This window comes from Alligator mississippiensis, chromosome 1 (assembly GCF_030867095.1).
Source record: "Alligator mississippiensis isolate rAllMis1 chromosome 1, rAllMis1, whole genome shotgun sequence".
Taxonomy (NCBI): Eukaryota; Metazoa; Chordata; order Crocodylia; family Alligatoridae; genus Alligator; species Alligator mississippiensis.
Genome location: NC_081824.1, coordinates 149200902 through 149227085, shown reverse-complemented (window position 1 = coordinate 149227085; position 26184 = coordinate 149200902). Strand labels below are relative to the sequence as shown.

The window sequence follows — 26184 nt, the reverse complement described above, 5'->3', positions numbered from 1 at the left end:
GGGACGACTTAGAGAAGCCTGTCACGCCCAACTTGGGCTTCTCTAAGTTGTCCCCTTCCTGGGGCTCGTCACACCCGCACTGGGCTTCTCAAAACGCCCCTCTCTGGGGCTTGCCATGCCTGTGCTGGGGTCCTCACACTTCGTTGTGAGTCCCCAATGAGGCCTCCTCCAACCCCTTATAGCCTCACCCAAACCACCGGTGTAATAAATAAAATGCTACAGAAACTTGAGCCTCCTGGCTATAACATAATGTAAAACCGCCTGGCTAAACCACGTTGCACAGACGCCCTAGAGCTGCCATCCATAACTCTGCTCAAGCAGTATCTGCAGGTCTCGCTGCTTCTCGCATCCCTACTCCAGGAACTTCTGGCTGCTGGCAGGGAACTGCCAGCCTGGCCTCAGCCCTGGGCTTTATAAGAGTCAGCCTCTGCCTCCTACAGGCAGCTGACTGCTGGCAGGTGTGGGTCATTTGCTCCCTCCAGTTGCCCTGGCAACCCACAGGTGGGCTCCTATTCCCTGCTAGGGCTCTTTCTCTGGCAGTTTCTGCCCTCTCTAGGAGGAGAGCACCTCAGTGCTCTGCGACACCCTAAATCAAGAGCAATGGGGCTTAAGCATGAGACATTCTTAACTACTTGCCTGTCAGATCTGAGGCTTTTCCCAGATTAGCTGGTAGCTGAGCCATGGTTTGAGGCTCTAAATTTTAAGTGTATTTAGGTACCATAATGTAGGGCATGAATCCAAACTAGTAGAGTGAACTTGTGTCCAAGAAATGCTTGTCTACTCCATTAGCAATTTCGCAACTGCAAAGGTAACAAGATTCAAGAAGACATATGCATGTTGTGTCTGTACTGCTGTGTGAAGCCACTCAAGATCATTTCACTCAGTTTTATTCACAAGTACAATCTGACACTGCAATGTTAAATACACTGTTTATACACAAAATACAGAAGCTTTATAAACAAATACTGTTAAGAACCATTCTACAAAAAAGAAGTCACATATTGCTTCAAGCTTAGATGGCATTTCTTCAGCTTTTAAAGTGAATTCAGTGCTAGCAAAACAGAATGAGGCAACTTCCTCATCCTTCCCATCCCTTTCAAGGAGGGACCAATTGTAGGGTTGAGAATCAGGCTCTAATTATGGCTTTGTGGCTGAGTGCACCGCCTGTTCCAGAAACTAGACTGAAACGAGCAACTTGCTGTACACAGACCCTCTTAACTTTTGGTCACTTCTTTGCAAGCTAAAACCGAGTCCATTCCTGAAGATCTTGTTTCAGTGCCAAATTTCACATCATCATACATTTTAATATTAAAAAGGCAGATGTACTCTTCCTAGAGTGAAAAAAATAGTTTAAATGTGCATCTGCTACCTGGATAGAAGGACAGTCAAGCCTGTCCATTGCAAGTTTGTTAAATTTGGCCCTAAAGCTAGGCAAGTGTCCCTGTAAGTATCAAATTACATGGTGTGAGGAAGATGTGAGAGCACTAGGACTGAGCACAAGCATGCTACTCTACTGTACAAGGACATTCTTTTACACAGTTTTTATTGTAACATTGCACACTGAACACGCTGGCTTCAGAGCTTGGTGTAGTTGAAGAAAGTGCATTGCACCAGCAGGACACAATCACTGCTTTACTACGTGGAGTGCTTTCGAGCATCTAGTGAAAGACACTAGAGTTTGTCAGGACTTAACAAAAAGAACTAGGAAATAATTGACCACAAAAATAAATTGGAACAAAACTCTTTTTTAAAACAAGAGGGAAATACTTGAGGCTACAGTAAGTTAGCATGGCATCCTTAATTCTTCAACTGCCAGGAGACAGTTGAAACTGGAAGAACTGAAAACTTCTTTTTACACTGTCTTGATGCAAAAGCCATTCCACTTCACTGAACATGTATGTCAAATCTAGCTCACATTAGCCAAGTATTAATAGGAGTTTCTTGCTCTCTGAAAAGCAGCTAGCCTTTCATTAGGGCTCTCCTTCAATACCACATTCCTAAACTTAATATGGAAGCTGTTTAACTGCAAAAACCATTTTCAAGAAGGCATTTTTGTTACTCTCTGCATCACTTTGTACCAACAGCTGCAGGGTAACACTTGGGACTGCAAATTCAAGTGGTCAGCTTGCCTGTGCAGTTTTCTAAAATTAAGATGCTTTGCATCCACAACTGACTTGGCAGCAAGCATGGGGTCAGCTTTATACCCCTTGAAGTCATAGCTTTAAGTACTGTGATAGATCCTTTCCACCCCCCACCCCCAAGAAGGTCATCTAAAGAAGTTGGGTTAGGTGAGGTGGCTTTCCCAATAGATGTTTTCTGCAGGAAAAAAAAAAAAAAGTTGCTTCTGTTCAGGCTGCATATATGCACACACCCCAGGTAAGAACAGGGAAAATACAGCACTCAGGTGTGCAGGGATCTTTTAAGTTAGAGCTAAAAAATGACATTTGACAGTCATGCAATCTGACTTCGTAGCACTTCTTATTCTACCAACATTTAACTTGCTGGAAGGCAGAACTACTGACCAGTCTATCAGGGGACAAGTAAAAGACAAGCCTGAAGCAACTTTAATGCTGATGCTGACTTAGGTTTCTCATGCCATCTAGGGCATATAAGCAAACCTTCTTCTTCCTCATACTTCGCTTGATTTGACACCTGCACTGAAAGCATAGAACAGTAGGCAGAATGGCTTTGACATTAAGGCTTGCATCCAATATTCTGAGTTAAAAACTTAAAAAAAAACCCCCAAAAAACAAAAACCAAACACACACTGGGGAAAAAAAACCCAAACACACACACCCCACACATTTTTGTTCATCCAATATAGCTGCTACTAATCTCTGTTACTATTTTAAGGGATAAGATGCCCAGTGATCTGGAAGTTTACCTGAAAATTGGGGACTACTTAGAGCAAATATTTGAGAGAGGAAAAATAAAAACAAAATCAAAGTATTATTTCTTCCATGAGGTTAAGAAGTAATCTCCAGTAGAATCGGATGCCCCCAGAAATGCAAGCATCTTTCAGGAATTTCTAAAAAGAACTGCACAGAGGAGAGGTCGTCTTTCCAAGTTAGAAAGTATCTAGTGCAAGGGTTGGAAAAATCTTTTAGGAACAGTGCACCAAATTAAGCCAACTTCAAATTCAGGCAGCTGGTTGCAACTCTGACACCCCAAGGTGGTGGGGTGGATTAAAGATAATAAAATAAAAAGGCTTTAGTAGACCAGATCCAGCCTACAGACTATAGGTTGCTGACCCCTGCTGTAGTTGGCGGTTTGAGGGCAGGTTAGAAGACAACTTTTACAAAGTTTTTCACTCGTAAATTTTGCAACCCAAGTGAAAAGGCCATCATTTAAATTCCATGAGATGGAATGATTTAGTAAGTTAGTTTTATTACTCTGTATATGAAAAAAAATAAGATTATAAAATTTAAAAACCAAGGCAATAGGAAAGCTGTGCTTGCTCCATCAGCCTTGGACTCTTTCAGTCATCCCCTTATGAAAGGGGAACCTTGATATTACCTTTCTGCACACCGAGTCTCAGATAAATCACTGCCTTCAGTTTTTGGAATCCAATGTCTGCCTTCCATTTTCCAAGGCTTGTGCAGTGAAGCCAAACAGAAACTGGTAGATGCATTAGTTTTAAAAATCTGCTATACCAACACACCTCAGGACAAACTTCCCACCTCAAAACTAGCTTAAGATGGTCTTTAAAAATCCTGAAGTGTTAAGGTCAAACCATGGTAAAACATGTTCAGGGTTCAGTAATGTGTTCTGTATAAAAGAATGCACCTTGAAACACACACCACACTTCAAAGAGGTCTCAAAAAAGCTCACAACTATTATAAGCATCTTTTTTAAAGCTCACACTTAGTATTCAAAAGGTAAAAATTCCATTTACAGCAACCTGATAAGAGGTACATTGAGGATCTAACATCAAACAAGTGCTGGCTATCCTACGGAATTAAAAAAGAACCCATGAAATAAAAATATCTAGAGATTTTGGTAGTCTCTGGGTTTCCCAGGGATGTTTTTTTCCCCCCTTGGTAAGGGGTTATGCCTATACCTCGGGGGAAGATTGGACCCCATAAATAAAATTAATTTGCAAGTGTTTATCAAAATTACAAATCTAAAACTTCTATCAAAGTATTAACTACACTAAACCAGGTGGAATTGAGTCCATTTTTTCTTGGAGCATTGACAGATTCACAGATGCAAGTGTTAAAAATAGGACTTCACTATTCAGAAACCAGCTTGCTCATTAGAGTGCACACTTTTAAAAATGTAATCTGAAACTGGTATTCAAGTGATTAGACCCAAACATAGATAGATGTGTCCCCTAGCTTAATACAGTGGTCCCTGGTCAATACTGGTAGAGTGAGTAACTGTCTACTGGCCGACAGCCATTAAATAGTGATTGTCTACAATCGACCATTTGGTGTTCGTTGTGAAAACAGCAATTTAATCTTGTGATTAATTCTTGCTGTGCAATAAGTAATCACAGGATAATACTGATGTAATCCACGACATTGTAAAACAATGAAAAATAGGAGCATACCAGTAAGATTCACTATTAAAATAATTTGAGAGAGTATCGCATTAACATTTTTGAAAGCCTGAAAAAAAAAAAACAAAAAAAAAAAACACAACTTCTGGCAGCTGTCTGCAGAGACAGAAACACAGGTCTCCTATCATTAGTGAAGCTTACTAGAGCCATGCTGGCTTTCTGGTTAGCCACCTGAATGGAAGTGATAAAGTACTGTTTTAAATAATACAAAGGCACCTACATCACACCCACATACACAACTTAAGAGAATTATGAACGTTTGTATTAAGGGGTAGCTGCATGTTTGTGACCTACATCTAGTGGCTGTAAACATTTGCTTAGATATTTAATGTTTTGAAATTGTTTTCTTAACTTGAAATGCCTCTTCAAAAGATTTTTAAAAGGTGGAATGTTTAAAAACCATCTTCAAATGTTATGGCTCCAACTATACACCCTACTGTGAGGTAGGTGACAGAGTACAAACATCGTCACAAACTGGTGGAAACCCTTATAAAAACCTTGCATAAATAGTTTGGTTCTTTGCACCAATATCCTGATTTAATTTTTTCTTCTTTTAAAATGTCCCAGGATGTTTTTTGATTCACCGAGCTCTTGCTGAGTAGCATCTCATGTACTCTGTCATCCAAGGATTATCTGGTGGGGATGATTTTGTTCTCCAGGTTTTCTCCGCATCTGCAGAGCGCACTCGCCTCTGAGACAGCTTCCGCTTCTCCACTTGCCTTCTGTTCTTTGCTCGTAGTGCAGACTCATGAATCTATCAAAAACAGAGCGAGTCAGTCTTTTTTTTTTTTTTTTTTTTAAAGGGAGTTTCATTTCAAAGAAAGAAAACTAAAAGGTCTACCTTCACCTTTCCCTCCCAAAGCCAAGAAGGGGAACACCACCATTCCCTAGTAAACTATTTGCAAAGGATTCTAGAGGAATTAATGTACAGAACATCTTGATAGAAATTACCATTAAAAAACCAACAGGAGACAAACATCCTGTTGTCTGATTAAACCAAATTGTTCCCCCACCCTCTTGTTTTCCGTCTCCTTCAAGATATCACTGAAGGACAAAAGATGTCTTGACCATGCTGCATTTACATAAAATTATGTTAAAGTAAGTGAAATTCAGAGTAAAAAGTTTCACAAGTTCATAATGGCTGTTTCTTAAAAATGAAGTTATATAGTACAATACACATATCTGACTTAAGTTCTCTCTTGGAATGTCTCCAATTTAAAATAAAGGAAAGATTCATTTGAACACTAAATAGGAAACCCAGAGACCACCAGAAGAGATTTCCATGGATTTTAAGGTACACAATTAGCAGCTTCCCCCCCATCCCCCACCTGAATTAAGGGCAGATTCACCAACACCAACCAGCCCTTAGAACCCAAAATATATTAGTTCTTAGTTTGTAACCCGCATCTTGGCTTGGTGGGCAATACTAGCTTTGCAAGTAGTATATAGGAAAATAGAAGCCTTGTTCTCAATTCACAACAATGCTTAAAAAGCTCATTTCACAGTTGTCCCTCAGCTCCTGGCAGCACTGCTGTAGAGAATCTCTCAACCAACAAGCAATCAGGACTCATGGGAGAGCTGATATCTTTTATTAGACCAACTAAATTTATTTTTGTTGTTGTTGCAAAAAGTCTTCAATTGCAACCTTTTGGGCACAAACACCCTTCATCAGGCATTGGAGAAAAGATTGTAAAGAGTTCTCCTGGGTAGAAATGAAAGTCCATATTCCATAGAAGAGTTGAAGGTGGGATAAAATCTCCTACTTGGAACAGTTCATTGTATATGCAGATTAGGCTCAGAGATAAAAATAAATAAATAAAAGTTGGAAGAGTCTGGTTGCCTCAAAGTTGTTTGGTGGCAAGTAGGATGTAGTCATATTTTCTTCTGGTTATGATATTTCATATTTCACAGGGGAGTAAATAGATGCAATGCTCTTCTGGGCAGGCATTTCTTGTCTAGTAAGGCATTTCTGAGCTCTGTGATGATGCAAATTACTTCAAAGAAGGGCAGGAGCAGGATCTCATGTTTCAGGTGGTCAAAGTTGCTTCCTCCTTGTAAAATTATGAAAATTTCATCTTTTACAATCTTTTCTCTGATACCTGATGTAGGGTGTGCGCACGTGAAAGCTTGCAATTAAAGACTTTTTTTTTTTTGCAAAAATCTAGTTGATCTAATAAAAAGATAACACCTCTACCATAAGTCCCGATTGCTTTTTCCTCTAGAGCAATATGGCTACAACCTGGATACCTTTCAACCAACAAGACACTTGCACTAATCAGTAGTCACAGCATTCTTGAAAGAAGGAACACTTAGAACAGGCAATCTACTAGGCATGTGTGAAGCTTTGGTTGCCAATTCGATTTGGAGAAGATTTGGCCTAATTCGGAGGCTGAGTCACCAAATCAGAATCCAATTGGGAGGCAAAAAAAAACCCCTCCGAATTGATTCAGATTTGGAAAACGATTAGGAGATTCGGCAATTCAGAAGGCAGTCTGGCAGGGAAACAAAAATTGGGAAGAGGGAGGGGGAGCAGGGATTGACATCTGTAGCTAGCCAGTGACTGTGATCTTTCCCCGAATCCCCTTCCAATCACAGTGCTCTGGGGGAGAGATGTAAAAACAGCACATAAGCCTCTGTCTGCAGCCTTTTTGTCCCTTTTGTGAGCCTTTTTTACCTGAGCAAAAGAGGGGTGGGTGGCTGGCCCAGAAACAGGTGGGTGGGCAGAGATCTAACTGGCACCAGGAAGGCCCCCTGTTACAGGCTACCATCCCTGCTGTTTTCATCCCACTGTGCAACACACACGAAGTCACATATGTCACGAGTTTTGCTTTGAACAGTTTGAGGTGTGGTTTCCCAGAAACCCTTGCATCCATCTCCTTAACACTTGGCAGGCTTCATACCCTCAGAAGGGGCTACCATCCCTGCTGTTTTCATCCAAATCTGCCAAAAAATGATGAAGTTATAGTTATAGTCCATGACTGAATCTCTCCGAATCAGCACCGACTCTTTCAAAGCCAATTCAGCCGAATCAATTCAGGACAGCCATCTGAATTGAATCACTGTCCTCCAAATCAGCTGAATCCAAATCAAATACTTCCCTATTTGCACAGGCCTACAATCTACCAATGATAAACCCTTGACTCAGTGCTATGAAGGCAGACAGATCATTGTGATAGTGAATTTGCATGCAACTGTTCTGTCTATCCAGAAAAGTTAATAACTGGTTGACTCGAGTATTAAACAGCTCCACTGGAGACCCTGGAACCGAATTGACATGGTTCATATAGTAGAACCTGGATACTTCACAGGGTTAAGTTCCTCCTCCCCCCCATATGCAGGAGTATGCAGAGCTGCAGCAAACTGCTATGTAGGTCTGCCGAGATGCTCAGACTGCTTGCCATGACTCATTTTAGAAAACACACTTCTCCAATCAGCTGCACAGGACTGCCAAGCCCATTCCAACCGAGTGGAAGAGCGAAGTACAAAGCACAGCAAACAGCTGGGCAGCTCATGTACAATTTGGTTTGAACTGCTCATAGACAATCTGGATTCTACTGGGTCTGCTATAATTATGTCAATTATGATCCGATTCCATCACATATATAGTCCACGTACAAGATTATGCAATGTTGTGTTCTTCCATTATAGGAACAAAAACAAAACACTAGAACTATAAGTTGTAAGGGTCCACTTTTAATTAGTTTTGCCATTCCTTAAAATTTTATATATTCTAATATTATAAAAGCCTAAGTCTGTCTGTCTGTAACGCTTTCTTTATTCATGCTCCAGTTGGCTGACAAACAGTCAGAGTGCGAACAAGTGTTCGAACAGGAGCTGGCAGCATGCTGGAATGCTGCCGTAATGGTGGGACATAGGGGACGGGAGGGGAAAGGAGGCCTCGCCCCCCCCACGCCCTTATTCCTTGCACATGACAGCGGCAGCAGTGCAGGAAGGAGTGGGAAGGCCACCAGCTCTGGGCTTGGCCTGTCCCGCCCCTCCCCTTCCCTGTTGTCACTGCCTGCAGGGCCTGATGCGGGACAATGTGGTGGCAGTGGAAGAAATAGCAGGCGTGCTGTGCCACTCCACATTCTACAGGACAGACTGGAAAAAAAAAAAAAAAAAAAAAGATATATATGCCACAGAAATCACTTTTTATATTAAGCTATGATCACTAGGACTTGTCAGTGATGAAATTATTATTGCGTTGCCATCAGAATAGTCCCACAGAAATATATGCTTGCCCATATTTCTAGTAGCACAGCATGACTATCAAACTTCCCCTCTCACATATGCATTACATCTATCTGGAATATGTATTCCAGAGCAAAATATTATACCCCAGGAGATGCACATAGCCAACAGTTGCACTGAATTGAAGGCAACATGACAACCCATTTCCCCACTCAACACCCCCATCCTCAAATGAGCCCTGTACACAATACAGTTACAGTTGTACAAACAGCTATATAATTTTCAGAGGCTTTAAAAAGGTGTCATTTTGCTCTAGAATCACACCTTTGTTTTAAAGACCTCTCTTTTGGGCACCGTAAGGGCAAATTCTCAGAAACGGCTTGAAACATTGGGACTGGAAGAGTCAGAGCCAGAGTCCCATTCCCAGAAGGTGGCAGTACTCTTGTTCATCTTAAGATCAGCATGTCAAGCAATTGTTGTTTCCCTGTTTAGTGTCACAATAAAGCTTTGGTCAGTGACTTAAACTCATTCACCATAGCTGGAAATGGCAGTACTGGGGCAGATGACTTCATTCAAAAGATTGCTGGGATAAGAAAATGAGGAGTTTAAAAAATACTCTCTCTTAACACCTTGACTGGTGCAGACAGCATTACATTTTGGAGTGAAAGAGGTCTTGCCTTCACAACAAGACATTCAGCAGCTTTCTGTCCCCTCCAATAGAGAGAGAGAGAGAGAGAGAGTGTCAGAAAGCCACAACTCTTACACTGCACACATCAAGATCTCTATCATTCTTGCTCCTCTACTCATCAGGGGTTGTGGTAATGACAACAACAGTTTAAACCTGATAAAGACAGAGATAGAGAAAAATAAATACATACACAACCATTGCAAGGGGTACTCTACTGATTATATAGTGTCAGACCCAGGAGGACACAGTCACTTTGGGCATTTATACAAGTGCTCTGGGAGGGGGAGGCTTTAATTAGAGCGGCTCCAAGAAACACTCTAATTGAAGTGCCCAGAGCATTTTGTGCATCAGTGTTCTCATGCTGAAAAAGGTGACAGCAGGGGTGTTTTAACTAAAGCTCGAACAAACTTTAGTTGAAGTGCCCCCACTGCCATGTTTCCAGCATGGGGATGCCGATAAATGAAATGCTGGAGTACAGTAATTGCTATACTCCAGCAGACTATTAAAATAGAGTTTGCTCCAAATGCTGTAATTACAGCGTGAAGCAGCCTCGCTGCTCATGTATAGGCACCCTTAACATCCAGTACCACAGGACATCAGGCACTGATATACTCCAGCTACGTTTAGAGGAGAGAAAGCCAGCTGCTAAGGGCTTAGACTGTGCCTACCAAAAACCCTTATTAAGCTCAAGAGAAGTTGGGAGCAACAAATCAAGGGCCAGGCCCAAAAAATGAGGTCAGTGTAAATTATTATGCAAAATATATACTACAATAGGTACAAGTTTTGCCAGTTTGCACAGTGATGCTCATCCTTCATTCGCCCGTGAGTTAGGCCACATCAGAATGTTTCTTCCCCCATCCACCCCAGTTTTAAACTTTATAAATGTGAATGGCTACAAAACAGCATGCCTTGCAATCTACTGATTTAAGTGGAATGAGCTACCATTATTAAGAAACAACTTTAGTCTACTGCAAAATTTTAAAAATTAAAAAAAAATAATAATAATTTTCATGTCACTCTAGTCCAAGGGCATTATTCCAATGGACTCAATCCTCAGTAGTTCAACCACTGAGATCATTGCTACAGTTCATCTACCTGTCTGCCTGCTCTGAGACATTTGTTGTTAATGGCCTGCCGCCTTTTTCTGCTTCACTTTTGCTTTCATGGAGATCAAAAGGAGGAGCACATTTATCTCAGCCAGTGTTTCCTGAAGCATTGAAACTGCCAGAAACAAGAACTAGGCATTAAAATCAAAGCTCAAAAGTATTGTTTGTTTTCAAATATGGCATTTTTAAATTAAATTAGCAATCTAAATCACATGCCTAAACCCAGTGATCTGTCACTATTCATGTATGACTATTCTTAAATCCACCCAACAGAAAGCTACGGAAGTAATCTATGCATTTGAAAGTTATGACAATACCAAATTAGAGTTCATTTTGATTTTAAGGGAATAGGAAATTTAATTCATAAGCAGCTTCTCCCTTCCCCCACAGCACCAATGTAACGTGTCCATGTGAACAAATCCAGAGGTTTTAACTCTAATGATATAGGTTACAGATCACACCCTTTACAAGCCATGGGGCAGAACAGCCCAGGTCCAGTCTGATGTGGGCCACGTGGCTTCAGCAGCATAGCAGCAGTGGGATGCTTTCCCTGCACCTATGCCAGGGCCAGGCAGCTGATCACACATTGCCACCACTTGTCCCAGCCCCCCTGCTCCCTGGATGGGGCATAGAAGCAGCTTCCAGCCAGCAGGGAGCTGTGCCGGAGCTTGGCAGCTGCATCCACACTGCAGCCTTTAGGAGGGTAGGTCTGCGTGTGAGGTGGGAGTGCAGGGACAAGCTGCAGTTGTATGTGCACAGCTGGAATTTACCCAGCCCCAGCCTACCTCCTTGCTGCTCACCTCTGGCACAGGCAAAACCCTCCAGCTTTGTGGGCCAGATCCTGTGGCTCTGCAGACTGGATTCAGCCTGCAGACCTGATGTTGCCAACCCTTGGTTTAATTAAAAGCATTTTGTAAAACAGTATTTTTGAGATAAATAAACAGTACAACCACTACAGCTAAGGTCAGAATATTCTAGTCATAGCTCCCACTGAAGTGGTGCTGGTGAATTTATATTTAATATCCCAGGGAAAAATCAAAAGGCAAAGACCAGGTAGGTTGCATTTCTTGTCCAAGATTTCCTGGGATATAAAAGTTTAATTCTATTGTTCTCAAAGGGAAGAGTCACTCAAACCACTACACAGACTTAGCTGTTCAAGTAGGAACTTTTATCCAAAAGCCACACACTTGTATACACCAGGATAACAGGTGTTTAAAAGGCTTCCAATCTTTAGAAAAGGAGCATCCCTAGGATCAAGTCAAGATTTAAGAGTGACTGGCAATTTTGGAGGCCTCATTTTAGTGTCAAGCCAGGCATAGCCAAAAAGCCTACTTTTCAGAGGACATTTGCTTAGCAACACCCAGTGATCAAGACTCTGGGATGTCATAGAATCATAGAAAAAGTGAGGGTTGGAAGGGACCTCAGGAGGTCATCTAGTCCAACCCCTGCTCCAAGCAGGACCATCCCAGCCAAAGCTTTGTCTGGGGTTTTGAAGACCCCCAAGGATGGAGCTTCTACCACCTCTGGGTAACCTGTTCCAGTGTTGTACTACCCTCCTCCTGAGAAAATTCTTCCTAATATCCAACCTAAACATCCCTTGCTGCAACTTGAGACCATTGCTCCTTGTTCTGTCATTTGCCAACGCTGAGAACAGTCCAGCTCCATCCTCTTTCAAGCCCTGCTTCAAGTAGTTGAAGGCTGCTATTAAGTCCCCTCTCAGTCTCCTCTTCCTAGACTAAATATGCCTAATTCCCCAAGTCTTCCCTCATAAATCATGTCCCTCAGCCCCCTCACCATTTTTATCACCCTCCACTGGGACTCTCCAATTTGTCCACATCCTTTCTGCAGTACTGTTTGGTTTTGGGCCCCCCACTACAAATGTGACCTCACCAGTACTGAATAGAGGGGAATAACAATTTCCCTGGACCTACTGGCAACATACCTACCAATGCAAACCAGTATACCATTAGTCTTCTTGGCAGCAAGGGCAAACTGCTGGCTCATATTCAGCTTGTTGCAGAGCTGCTGCCCAGCAGTCAGCCCCCAGCCTGTGCTAGTGCATGAGATTGTTCAGTCCTAAGTGCAGCACTTTGTATTTGTCCTTGTTGAACCTCATGAGATTCCTTTTGGCCCAATCCTCTAATTTGTCTAGGTCACTCTGAATCCTAGCCCTACCCTCCAGCATATCTACTACTCCCTTCCAGCATGGTGTCATCTGTAAACTTCCTGAGGGTGCACACTATGCCATCTTCTAGGTCACTGAAGACATTGAACAAAACCAGCCCCAGGATTAACCCCTGGGGCACTCCACTCAATTCTGGTTGCCAACTAGACATCAAGCCATTGATTACTCCTCTGAGCCCAATCCTCCAGTCAGTTCTCTCCACCTTGTACTGCATTAATCCAGCCCATACTCCCTTAGCTTGCCTGCAAGAATGTTGTCGGAGACCATATCAAAAGCCTTGCTTTAAAAAAAAAAGAAAAAAAAAAAAATCAAGATATACCACATCCATTGATCTCCCCACATCCAGAGCCAGTCATCTCATCATAGAAGTCAATCAGGTTGGCCAGGCATGACTTGCCCTTGGTGAATCCATGCTGACTGTTCCTAATCACCTTCTCCAAGTGCTTAGAAATGGATTCCTTGAGGATCTGCTACATGATTTTTCCAGGGACTGAAGTGAAGCTGACTGGTCTGTAATTTCCTAGATCCTCCTTTTCCCCCTTTCTTAAATGTGGGCACTGTGTTTGCCCTTTTACAATCATCCAGGACCTCTCCTGATTGTCAAAAAGATGATGGCCAGTGGCTCTGCAATCACATCAGCCAACTCTCTCAGCACCCTTGGGTGCATCTTATCTGGCCCCATGGACTTGTATATGTCCAGGTTTTCTAAGTAGCCCCTAACCTGTTCTTTTGCCACTGTTGGCTGCTCACCTCCTCCCCAAGCTGTGCTGCCCAGTGCAGTAATCTGGGAGCTGACCTTGCCTGTGAAGACCAAGGCAAAAGAGGCATTGAGTACTTCAGCCTTTTCCACATTCTGGTCACAAGGTTCCCTCCCCCGTTCAGTAAGAGACCCACACTTCCCCTGATCTTCTTGCTGCCAACATACTCGTAGAAACCCTTCTTACCCTTCACATACATCCCTTACTGGCTGCAGCTCCAATTGCACTTGGACCTTCCTGACTTCAACACTGCATGCCCGAGCAACGTTCTTCCCTAGTTATTTGTCCAAGTTTCCCCTTCTTATAAACTTCCTTTTTGCGTTTTAGTTTAGCAGGGAACTCTTTACTAAACCAAGCTGGTCTTCTGCCATACTTGCTAGTCTTCCTGCACTAGGCATCAAAAACCCATATTCCTGGTATCCCTTTTACCAGAGATCCCCAAGGACTGACACAGCCCCTTGTCCAATTTGGTATCAAGTGAACTTTTAATAGTAACCCCTAGGTTTATTACAAGTATTTCTTCTTTGCAATACAACCTGGCAAGCGGTTCCTTCAGGCGTTACAGCAGCGACCTTCGGTGGTACCGGCCTCAGATCCCCTGCTGGGTGTGCAGGATGCAAGTTTCAAACAAGAAGTCCAAGGTTGCTCCCATCTCCCCAGGGTGGCAACACAGAACACACGTGTTCCTTTGTTTGTCCGTCACTTTCGTAAGTTCTCTCATCCCAAATTGTCCAACCCCTGGTACGGTGCAAGCCACATTCCTTATAGGGAAACTGGGCACTGGGCGAGCAAGGGACAGCAGTCACAGCACTCACATCCCCCAGTGCCACAGGAGGCGCTCTGTTCAATTTTGTTGCTTAGTTCTGGAAAGGCCTGGACTATACCTAAAAGCCTTAGCATAACTCAGTTTGCCCGCTACACCATTGAGAATTCACCTCAGAGAATTCAAAATGTTTCTAATTTAATGCCTCCCCCACCAGTCCCCAAGTCGTCCCTTCTCATTAATAAAGCAGAACAGCACTATGCTAGGGAAGCTTTCAAGATAGTAAGGCCCCAAAAAGAGCCCCAGATGCAAGTTAAAGAAGTTTTCAACACTGTTACCAATAATAAGGAATTCCTAATACAGGACTGTTCAACTTAAGTACAGCTGGGAGATGCATACAATACTGCTGCACAGCCCCCTGGCACATGGATGGTCCACAGCCCCCCTTCCTCAAGACCCTCCTCCATTACATAACAGCGGGAGAGACTGTAGCAGGCACCCACAGACCACCAGTTGGGCAGACCCATCCTAATTGATTACATGCTTGTAGGCGTCACTGCTTTCCCCTGCCTATGCAGGATTAAACACAAAAAACTGTAAGGGCATTTGAGAGTTTACTGACTTCACGTACAGAGGCAGATGCGCAGACATTGTGAGTTTTCTGGCTTCCTGTATCCGTCTGCTTTTCTCCCCAGCCATATAAAGCAAACGGATGTTTATTCTCCTTTGGCGCTTCTGTCCTTTGAGGACTTTTAGTTGATTTTCGATCATCACGACTGGACAAGGCACTTCGACTTGGACGCTGGCCTGCACGGCTGGTCGATTTATCAGTTTCTTTCACAGCAGCCTGTTCTGCAGCTTTCTCTTGATTTTCTCCCTCTGTTTTTTTTTCTAAAGGAGAAAGTTAAAAATAAGTTTGGTTTTAAAGCTTTTAAAAGCCAAAATGGCATACCCCTACATGCAGATACTAGCTATCTAGGGAGAGGCAAAGAGAGATTTAAGAGCTCTTCTTAAAGCAATGTATTAAACAAAATTAGAACAGCTGCCAGCTTCAAGGCACCAGATACAAGCCTGCATGTCCCCAAGAGAGATGCTTTTATGTAGCCTGGGGTAATCTACAGCGGGATCTGTGACAACCCGGATCACGCCAGGATGAGGTAGACAGACATGCAGCTCACCTAAGCAGCAGGTGCTATCATAGGGCTGGACCTCTAGACAGCAAGGGAGCAGAGAGATGGCTGTTTGCTAAATGCAAATAAGTTTAGCTGCAAACCAGGGCATCAATGGAGTTGATACTTGCTCCTCATAACTAGTACTTCAGATTGAAGTTACTTACCCTAGTTCAAGAATTTGAAGCTTAAAAATGTACACTATACTATTTACACTCCCTCTCATCTCTATACTCTCATTTATACACAAATGTGCTCCCTTTATCAGCGATCTTCCCGTACTCGTAATAGGATTGCCTACATTGAGGATCCAATGAATGTGCACTCATGATTAAAAATAAATAAATTTAAAAAGCGAGACCAGAGCTACCCAACAGCACTTATCTGACCTCAAGGTACTTAGCATCTCTCCCCTCCTTCCACTCCATCAGCCTGCATTTACCCACTTGCAATCCCCCCCATGCAGCCAACAAAAGTGGGCTCCCATATGGCATTTAGTCTTTGCCAGCCTGTCACTGCAGCTAGGGACAGATTTGAATAAAGCACATAAAATATGCCCCCTTATACTGTAGGGATACTAAGCAGGTAGTTTGGACTCCCTTATCCAAAAGCTCCTGATGCTTTCTAAGGAAGAGGGGTTGGGGGGGGGGGGCAGCTTAAATGCAGATTTGGTCAGCATGTTGCCACACCACAAAAGTTGTGGGAGGTGGTGCTAAGCACCACACTTAGCCCAATGGGTCCAGCACCTGCAATACTGCCCTCTGAACATTTTTTTCAGTTTTGAAGTAAAAGTCAGCAGGATTGCATGCATTTTCTGGACATGGAAAGTAAAGGCCAATTTGCCAGTTACTGTCCAGTACTGTAAAGCCACAATAGTGTTCAGTAAAGGGAAAAAACAAAAACAAAAACAAAAAAAAAACCCAAAACACACCATCTGGGCTCCTAGAAGTAAAGCTTTGCATTACTAGCTGGTCTATTGGCTTGGCAGGAAAGTTAGGACCATTGTTTGCTTTTAGGTTCCCGGGTCCATTCCAAACCCATACTACAACCTCCCTAGCTGCAATCATTATGCCAACCCCTGCTTGGTTTAAGCCACCTTTTGTGACCCAGCCCCTGCTGTGAGCTGCAAGCTGTGGGAGGCATGGAACAGTTCTGCGCTCCCCATGGGAGACTGGATTTGTGCAGGCTAGAGATTGCCAACCCCACCCCCTGCACTGGAGAGTAATGGAAGTCTTGCACTATTTTTATGGACAGCTCCACTCCAGTGCTGTAAACCCTGTTCCCCTCCACCCTCCCACACCTGTTTCTTTGCTCCACTTCCACTTGGCCCAACTGAAAATCCTCCCAACTCACAGTTCTGCCCCCAGGAGCAACTCTGCACTGGGCAGTCATGAGCCCCAGCACTCAGCTTGCCCTGCATTACTAGGATTTCACCCAGCTGATTCAGCATGGTTAAGAAACAGCGCTCTTAATAGGCCTGTTAAGGACTTGTTTATGCAACAAAAATACCCTCATGTCCCAAGTGCCCCATTTAGAAACTTTTTCCTCAGAGTGGAATGCCACAATTTTAAGAGCACAGACTTTAGGGCAACCTTTTCTGCCCTAACTTGAAAACCCTTGAGAAAATTCACTTATCATCATCACTTACAGCAAAATTAAAAATGATTGGCATGGTAAAAGTTCGTTGCAGAAGGACGCTGTGGGCATAAGAAGAGATGTCTCAGTTTTGAAATCATTCCATAATATTTGACTAGTTGTACTGTTAAAAAGAACCATCTAATGAAAACAGTTACCACAGCGAGACCCAAAGCTGCTACATACAACCCAGCTGGCCTAGCATCTGGGCACAAAGGCAAATGCAAAGACCTCTTTGCCCCTTAACTTCTCATTTTAAGCACTACTGCCATTATGTGGGCAGCAGCACCCCCCTTCCATCACCCCAACCTACCTTTGACATATGGAGAAAGACATGTCAACTGCTTCCCTAAACTCAAGAGGATACATCCCTCCTGTCATATATTTGCTGTACTTTGCTAGAGCCTTAAAAAGGGGAGATCATGCAACTTCTACATCCTCTTATTCCAGATGCCTTCACAACACAGAAGCCCTACACTCAATCACAAAAAGTGAAAGCCAGCCAAATTCAGAGGTCTTTGGCAATACATGGTTAGTGCCTAAGCTGAGCCAAACTGACTGTAAAGAACACCCATCATTTGAAGCTCTTGCTGATACATTTGCAGAGCAAGTTTTCAGTTTCACCAAAGAGCAAGATGACCCTGCTAGAGTCTGAGTACTCAGGTGGTACGGGAGAAAGCAGTCAGTCATTTCAGAGGAAAAAGAGTCACAGAATATTTATTTTGAGGCTCAGGTGGTTGTGGCTATAGACTGTGGTTTCACAGCCCATCACATGTTCATAGAAACATCTCATCATCAAGAACACACTCCATAGCCAATGCTGATTGAATTGCCCAGTAAAGGGGACTCTTGCAATACCAACAGATTGAATAAGGATGATTAATGGGACACAAAGTCTTCATTCATGTAAAACTGGGGAGGAAGGAGTGGAGTGGGGAATTAGTTTAGATCAAGAACTATTTAGCTGACACGACTTGGAGGAATCAGCAGAATTGGGGAAAGTGGCAATCTATATTCCTGCCTCTGGAGCTTAAAAAGGTCTCATCTACACAGTAATGAGCAGGGATCCAGGTTTTCCATTTGTGGAAAACACAATTTTTTTCTTTTAAAAGGGAGAAAAATGCAGGAAACTCTAGGTTTCCCCTTGCAGGCTAGGAGAGTTCCAGTCTGCAAAAGGCTGCTTGGGGCTGGGAGCAGGAGGAAGGCAAATCACAGGTAGGGGCACCCATGTGGCAGCCAGGCAGCATGGTTGAGAACAGCTCCCACAGCTGCCTGCAGGTAACTCTGGGCTGGGGGGGGGGAAGCATATTGAGGCAGTGATGACAGCTCACTCCAAGCCCCCATGGTGAGGGAGGGAGTGGGGCAGGATTGGCAGCTGGGACCTCTGCCCAGCCAGGGTGGTATACATGGCTGCAGGGCCCAGCCAGGGAGTGGGACAGAGCCATGGGCATCCCATGAGGGAGGTGGGGGTGCAACTCCCTGCTGCTGCATGCATTCCCAGGAAGGAGTTTGGGCACCATAGGCACTAGGTCAGAAGGGAGTGGGGGGACCTGGCATCAGAGGATGAAGTGGGGCAGCAAGACTTTTCTGCTGTCACCACCACCACCACTGGGACCCCTGGCATATCAGGGTTGCTCAGCACTACAGAGTACCAGGGGGAAGAAACACCAGACACCACTGGAACTGTATCCTGGTGAGTGAAGGGGGCAGGAGGAGCTCCGATTTTCCATATTAAAGAAAATAAATTTAAAAACAAATTTAAAAAAAAAACCCCATAGAATCAAAATGCCAAAACACTTAGGTATTTAGAATGCATTTCATTATAAATGATTGGAGACACTGGTAGGCTTCCAAAATGACTTCAAAATTGTAAATATATCAATAAAATTATGGGTTCAACTGACTATTTATAGGCAGGAAATGCATATATCCTCCCAAATCCTCCAATTAAAAACAACCACCCAAAAATCCATGTTTTCCTGCAATTAAAATTAAATACATATACAGTACATAGAAAACAAGGATCCCTGGTGATGAAGCAGCTTTGGTTCATTCACTTGAAAAGCCACCATTTTACTGTAGCAAAGGTAGCCTACCCACTTTATGATGCCATTTTTCTATTTACCCACTGCATCCGTGCAGCTTTGCTTGCTCTCACTGCTCAGCAGTCTGGGCAGGCATCCGATGACCCATTGTTCTACTCTTGAATTTCCATGCTGTGTGTTCTGGGATACAACCCAAGAACTACAGGTATTCCGGGACTTATGTCACTCAGGTGACAAACCCTCCCAATTCCTCTTGGCATCAATTTGAAACTGCGCTGCACTGAATGACCTGGGACTAAGTGCTGCGATCACGACCATCAGCAGTACAAGCAGGATGATGCCCCTGGATGCCGAGTTGTGCTGTGATTTCACAGGGCTGTCAACACTGCAGAAATACCCGTTCCTGTAGGGGCAAGAGGATGAAATCAAGAAGTTTCTTTTGCAGAATGTATACCCAGGACTCTTTCGTTTAAGAAAAGTGATGCTGCTGAACACTGACTGGGAGCAGCACCATACCTAGGCTCCTGGCAGCCCTGGGTGAACTTTTAGTAAAATCGGGCCCCCCTTTGCCAGAGATCATGATAGTAATAATAAAAATCAGACAATTGGGGGGAGGGGGGGAAAAATACCATTTTTCAGGCTCCCTTTCTGTGCAGGCCCCAGGCAGCTGCCCAGTTTGCCTATGCCCATGTCCGGCCCCAGCTGGGAGAAGGCAGCACTGAGATGACCCGTTCTGGTGGCAGAACTTCAAGGAAGCAAAAGGTCACTTTCCTACCAATTTGCACAGGAATTAGGCAGCAGCTACTGCAGCAGCTGTGCTGTAACACAGGAGATCCCATGGCACAGAAAAGGTATTTCCAAACACTTGACCAGTCTAGTGTAGCTAGGTCACCTGTCAGTTTTATTTTCATAGAGGTTTGAGATACTGAATGAGGAGTGTGCTGCAGCTCATACAGGGTTTTCTCCCCTCACATCAGTCTGCTGTGCTGAACAGTGTTTTTAGCCTCCCCGCATCCCAAGCATCCCCTCCCAGTAGAGGGGCTGCAAACTCCTCTCTTCCATTACAGGTGCCAAGGGAAAGTCAGAAATGCTCATTACACGTACAAATCAGTCTCCATGCCAACAATTTGATTTTTTCCCCTGCAGTGCTATTACACCACTCCTAGCTTCTCCCTCTCTGTGGTTCCCTTGGAGAAAACAAGTTCTTTAGTCATTTTTTGTGCTATGTTAACAGGTTCTCTGTATGTTGGGGGTAGTAGGTAGAAGAGTAAGTATCATAGCTATACAGGCACTTCCAGGGTAATTGTTTGTTTGCTCTTTCAATAGACCAGAATAGGGACTACATAAACAACCACATTTTTCTTTGCCATATTATTCCCATATATCATCATGGGCATACACTGCAAATTAAAGAGTTCTGCTGTAGCCACTATGCATCCAGATACTATTCACTGCAGACTCCCTTCCAGTCTCATTCAGTCCTGCCCCCATTTGCCAAGATTAAAGAATCTTTAATTTTTTTAGATCTAGTTCACAAAAAAGATTTACTCTAAGGAACTTCTGCTCACAATTTCTCTGTAGAACTTGAGTTCAAGGCAAATACCCCCCAAAATAGGAGAGAGAGAGACATTCAGCTGCTTTTTGTTTTGGAGAAGCTGACTTACAGACTGAGGCAGGGTCATGCTGAAGACAAGGACACAGTTCATTCATATTGAAGGGCCAAGTCAATATTGACTACCCTAGGGAAACACACTAGTCCTTATTGGCATGGCTCTGGAACTTGGAGCAGAGGATGAATGTTCGCTCCCCCTTTTTCTTTCTGTCAGTTTTCACCATCAGTGATAACTGAAGACACTAGATATGGTGGGGGGAGAAGGGGCATGAGAGGCCCCTGGCCTAGAAGCTGCCTGCTGGCCAGTTCTATCCTAGACTAAGGCGGCACTGGACAGGACTGCAAGGAGATAGGGGCAAGAAAAAAAATGTTCTCTGTATTTTATATGCATAGAAGCAAATGCAAGATGTGATTGCAGAGTCAGAAACAAAATGCATTTATTTTCCTTGAATAGCAGAAGAGAGCCAGACAAGAGTTTTCAGGCTAACGCCACTTGTACTGTAAGCCAAGCTACAGCATCCCATCTACACAAGAACCCGAACCATTTAAAAAGCACTGGTATAAAAAGGTACAAGTGTGTGGGAACCAAGTTGATTTATTATAAAAGGCAAGGGGGGGGGGGGGATTTTTTTTAGGCAAGTAAGAGTTCGCCGAGTTTTGGTAGAGAACAATTTGTAGTGGAAGATAAATCAACCAGTGTTTTCATTCAGTTTGACAACTGCAGTGTCAGAACCCTCTTGCAATAGCTGAAAGATGCCTTAGGTGCCAATGCAGAGGTTAGCATTGGAGATGTCCACGTGGGCTCATCAGCTAATGTCCAAACAAGACTTACTTGGCACAGATCCAAGAGGAGCAGTACTGTCCCTAACATAAGAGGTTTCTGCAGAGGTGGAACAAAACACTACCTCCTCTTCCTCGACTTCCTTCTTCCCTATCCATGAATTGAAGAGTTAGTTTGAAGATGGTCCCAACATTAACCTGCACAACAGTTTTATGCTGAACAAGTCTTTAAAAATGTTACACAGTAACTGAAGTTTCAACATGACTACTATTATGGCCATTATTCCTCAGAGAAGGAAACAGCAGCAGTGCCCATGAATTTTAGCACAGCAGCAAAATATCCCAGCACTAGAACAAGATGTCCTAGCCACTGAACAATCTGGTATTTGTGACTTAAACCGAGAAGCACAAGGTGTCTAGCACCAAGCCAGCTGACTGGACATCTGAGCTCTGATAAATGACCAGCCACTAGAATTAATGCATTGTACTCACAATAGTAGCTTGCCAGGAGAAGCTGCTGTTATCAGAAAACTGCAGTGTGTGGGTGGATAATAGTCACAAAGCTTGGAAGAGCTAGCTGATACATGGCACCCCCACAGCACTGGTAGAAACAGATACTACCTCTTCATGAATGTTATGTTTTCTACTACTTCCTTTTTGCCCTCTGAGAGTTAAAAGGCACCAAGCAAAAATGTTACATATACACAACAAGCTTGCTCAGCAGCTAGGAAATGTAAGTTACCACATTACCCAGCATCAAATGTTCATAGCATGGCCAAAAGAGAAAAGGTCTCTGGTTTTGGGTTATTTTAGTTACCCTTATTTTTCCCTCCACCTTCTTAATTCAATATCCTATATCTATCTGGTATCTACAATAGGTCTGTTTTTAATCTGAAGAAGAAAGGCCTAACAAAAAAAGTTTAGTCCACATGAAAAAGGTCCTGTTAACCACTCAGCCCAGGGCTCGTAAATATGTAGCTAACATGTATCCTCCATCCTTACAGTTCTTGAGAAAGATTAAATTATATGATTGCAACTTTTGTCATCCCTTGGGCCCTTAGAAAAGTGACAGTGTTGTTATTAAGTAGCAAAAACTGTTCTGCAATCTAAATTGTTACAGAGACTTTGCATAGTCAAACCAGCATGGGTTCTTTGGTTTTTGCGTGGCCTGTAGCATGAGCTTCCCAACATGCGACTTGAAGCAAAGTGGAGTTTCGCACCCCTCATTACTGGAATGTTTCGTTTTAACTCACATATGCCGGCCACAACCTTCACAGCTCAGATATTCACAGGAACACACAAGGTGCATGCATAGTACCATTCATTCCATCCAGGAAGAGCATACACCAACTGCTGAAACTTCCTTAGCCTGACGAAGGGTTTTTGAACCCGAAAGCTTGCTTAATAACTATTCACCAACTATTTGGGTTGGTCTAATATAAGATATCAAATTCACCCAAGGAACTTTGTCTGCCCAGTACCATAAAGTGCTCTTATCCACTTGACAGATTGCTACCTGTGAAAGTAATTACAATTCCCTATAATGCCCATTGTCAACCTTCAACAGAAACACTTCTTTAAAAAAATCTTAATCTGGGCTAGAATATCAAAAGCATTGATCACTATAATATAGACAAGAGGATATGGGTGCAAAATACTCTTGGTACAGTAATGAAAAGGCTGCAGGACTTAGATCTATGATCAGAGGCCAAATTAAATGCAACTGTATCCGTCCAGCTATGGGAGGCCATAACATAATGGAGGTGGTGGGGGAAGATCATAGCTTTGCTGCAATATGTACCTTTTGAAGGTCCAGTTTGCAAGGTTCCCCAGGAAAAGGACCAACTACCTAACAAGTTTCTCAGATATTCATTTAAGAGGCATTATAATTAGAGATCGAAGCCCACGTGCTGCTTGCTATTCCAGCATATCTTCGTAGACATTTTATGGAACTAGAACAGTCTCTATAGGTTTCCACTTTAAATGTTACATCCTTCTGCAGTGACAGAGAAGCTACTGTAGCCAATCTGAAATGGAAGTGTTCTTAAAACACCCATTACCAACATGCAGCCTTTCTTGCTCCTGCTGCTATTACTGCTGCTTCTGCCAGAGAACCTGCTTATGTAATTACCGTGACACACTGATACCATGGCAACAATATACATCAAGAAGCTGTAAGTCAGGTGATAGTTACCATCAGTTTGTTTATTTGAAGACATTTCACAAAATGTAGCTTGTTTCTTGCACTAGCCTTGTGCCGAACTCGTTAAGTCCAGTCAAAATACATATATGGTCTTAGGACTGCTTTCACTAGACTTATGTACACCACATCTTTCACTGCATGTTCAAGCTTTCACTTCAAATCATATAGGTTGGGATGCAAGAGATCTTGAGAGGTCATCTAACCTGACCCCTACCCGAGGCAGGACCATCCCTTATTAAAAACTATCCCATACAAATCCATAATTTAACCTCTTAGAGAAACCACAGTCAACCATGACACAACACAAGATGCCTACGATGCCATAGGATAAAGCAAAGGGGACCACAAAATGTGACTTTCCTTAACCCATTTCAGGTGGGTCCTGCAACATGAGACCACAAGATACAGGACACCCGCAATACCCTTCCCACCACAAAAATTGCAGGTTCTCAAGGGCCCTAGTGACCTTGAGCCCTGACCTTCCTTACACTTTGGCATTTGTGCCTTAATTCAGTCCAGACCAACAGTGACCAAAAACAATTACCAGACACTGGACAAAGCTTGCTAGTTGTTGGCATCACCACAGGCAGCAGGCTGATCAGCCATTAGGCAGGAATGAGCAAAGCACCAGACCACACTCCCCCTAGGACAGGGGTGGGCAATTATTTTGGGCAGAGGGCCACCTACTGAGTTTCGGCAAGCCACTGAGGGCTGCATGACAGGCAGCCCAGGGCAGATTAATATTAATTTTCCAAGTTTTTAGGGGCCCCGTGGGCTGGATAGAATAGCCTGGTGGGCCGCATTTTGCCCACCCCTGCCCTAGGAGCACGCAAGGTGAACAGGGAAGCCTCGAGCCACTGTACAGTGACCTGTGCCAGTGTCTGACAGGATCAATCCAGCCTTTATCATAACCTGCTTAAATTGGGGACATTACATAAGAACAAACATAAAGGAATTGATACATTTTGGCTGCACAGGAAGCAAACTACCCCACTCCTTGTTTCTCTGGCAAAATGATCTTACAATCCTTCTTAAATTAAGAATGTCAAGCTGCAATTCATTCTGTGATGAACGAACAGCCATATCATGGCCAGAGCACAGCTAAGCTTCCTATACCAAGGGCTGGAAGGGACTGTCCGGGTGGCAGAGACCTGTCCCAGGTGCCTGTCAGGGCATCCCTCACAGGGAAGGCAGTGTCCAAGGAGGGGGGCACAGCATCACTGACCACTGCCCTCCTCCCATGACACCTCTGCACCGGAGCTGTGTGCTCCTAGAGAGAGTGATGCTTTTGCTCATTCCTGCCTAATGGCTGATCCGCCTGCCATCCAAGGAGTCAGTGTGATGATTTCACCTCTGCACGGCAGATGTGGGGGAAAGGGAGCAAAGCAAGAGCGCAAGTGAACCGCAGTCATTTCTCCCTGGGGATCTCCCAGGCTTCTGCTGCCCCCCTATTCCTGCTACATGTCGGTGGGGAGGGGGGGGTTAAGCATCCCCCGCACGCACGTACCTTCCCCGCGCGGGGGCTCCGCCGGGCTGCTCCTCTCCGCTGCCTCCTGCTGCTGCTGCTGCGGGGGACTGGCGGAGCCGGGCGGCGATAGGGAGCCGGAGCCGGAGCCAGACCCAGAACCGGCGCTGCCCTGCTCCCAGCCGTCCCAGAGCCAGGGCCGGTGCGCCTGCTCCAGGAGGCGACGGCTGAGGCGGTAGCGCAGCAGCTCCAGGTAGCAGGCGCCGCACGATTCCCACTTGGGCTCCTTGTAGCGCTTCATGTACTCGGTCTTGACCCGCCGCGCGGGTACCATGCTGCGGCCGGCCTGGGGCAGGACAGCGCAGGGCTGCTTTGCCAAGCTCGGCTCGGCTCGCGCCCCCGCAGCGCCTACTCCCGCCCCTCGCGCTGGAACGTTTAAACACAAACAGCCACGTTCCGTGCCCGCCCCCTCGGCGCTCGGGCCAATGGTCGCGCCCGCAGCGCCTTCCCTCGCTGGCGTCACAATGGCTCCAGCTAGGCTCTAGGCACAGGACGTTCTAGGGGCTGCGGGGCGGCGCGACGCGGTCCGGCCCGGCACTTCCTGGAGGGGGCAGGAAGGGGCCGCGCTGCTGCGGATTAAAGGGCTGCGGTGCCGCCTCCGCGATGCCAGGGCCTAGAGAGGGGATTAGCGGCTCCAAGCACTTATTAACAGCCACAGGGATGGAGCACAAAGCCGGATCAGTGCCCCCGGGAGACCAAAGCCAAGCTCTGATGGCAGCTTAGCTTCGCCTCCCCTTCCCTCCCCCCCAGCAGCAGACCCCATCATTTGCAGCTGGTTTCCTTCCTATGTGCCAGGGTCTGACTGCGCACACTGGCCTCGAAGTGGCCCCAAGCCAGCCAGCCTGCCAGCAGCTGCCTGAGGCCGTGGATGTGTTGGCCAGGATCTCAGATTTCCCTGATGTAAATGCCTTGGTTCCTCACGATGGCAGAGAGAAAGCCTCGAAAGCTGGAGCCGTGCGCATG

General features: G+C 44.6%; 1 protein-coding gene across 2 annotated transcripts; it reads right to left on the bottom strand.

Moving 5' to 3' along the window:
* Positions 1–871: 871 nt before the first annotated feature.
* On the bottom strand, positions 872–25651 carry CCSAP (centriole, cilia and spindle associated protein). 2 transcript variants are annotated; one of them, XM_014596788.3, is made up of 3 exons: positions 25204–25651; positions 14875–15143; positions 872–5315 (listed from the first exon to the last, which is right to left on the bottom strand). In XM_014596788.3, exons 1-3 carry the CDS (start codon positions 25493–25495, stop codon positions 5142–5144), a joined length of 735 nt encoding a protein of 244 aa, XP_014452274.1. In that variant the 5' UTR covers positions 25496–25651; the 3' UTR covers positions 872–5141. The 2 variants fall into 2 exon arrangements, with proteins under 2 accessions (XP_014452274.1, XP_006269915.1); XM_006269853.4 differs by having other exon boundaries at positions 14884–15143.
* Between the last annotated feature and the right edge of the window lie 533 nt (positions 25652–26184).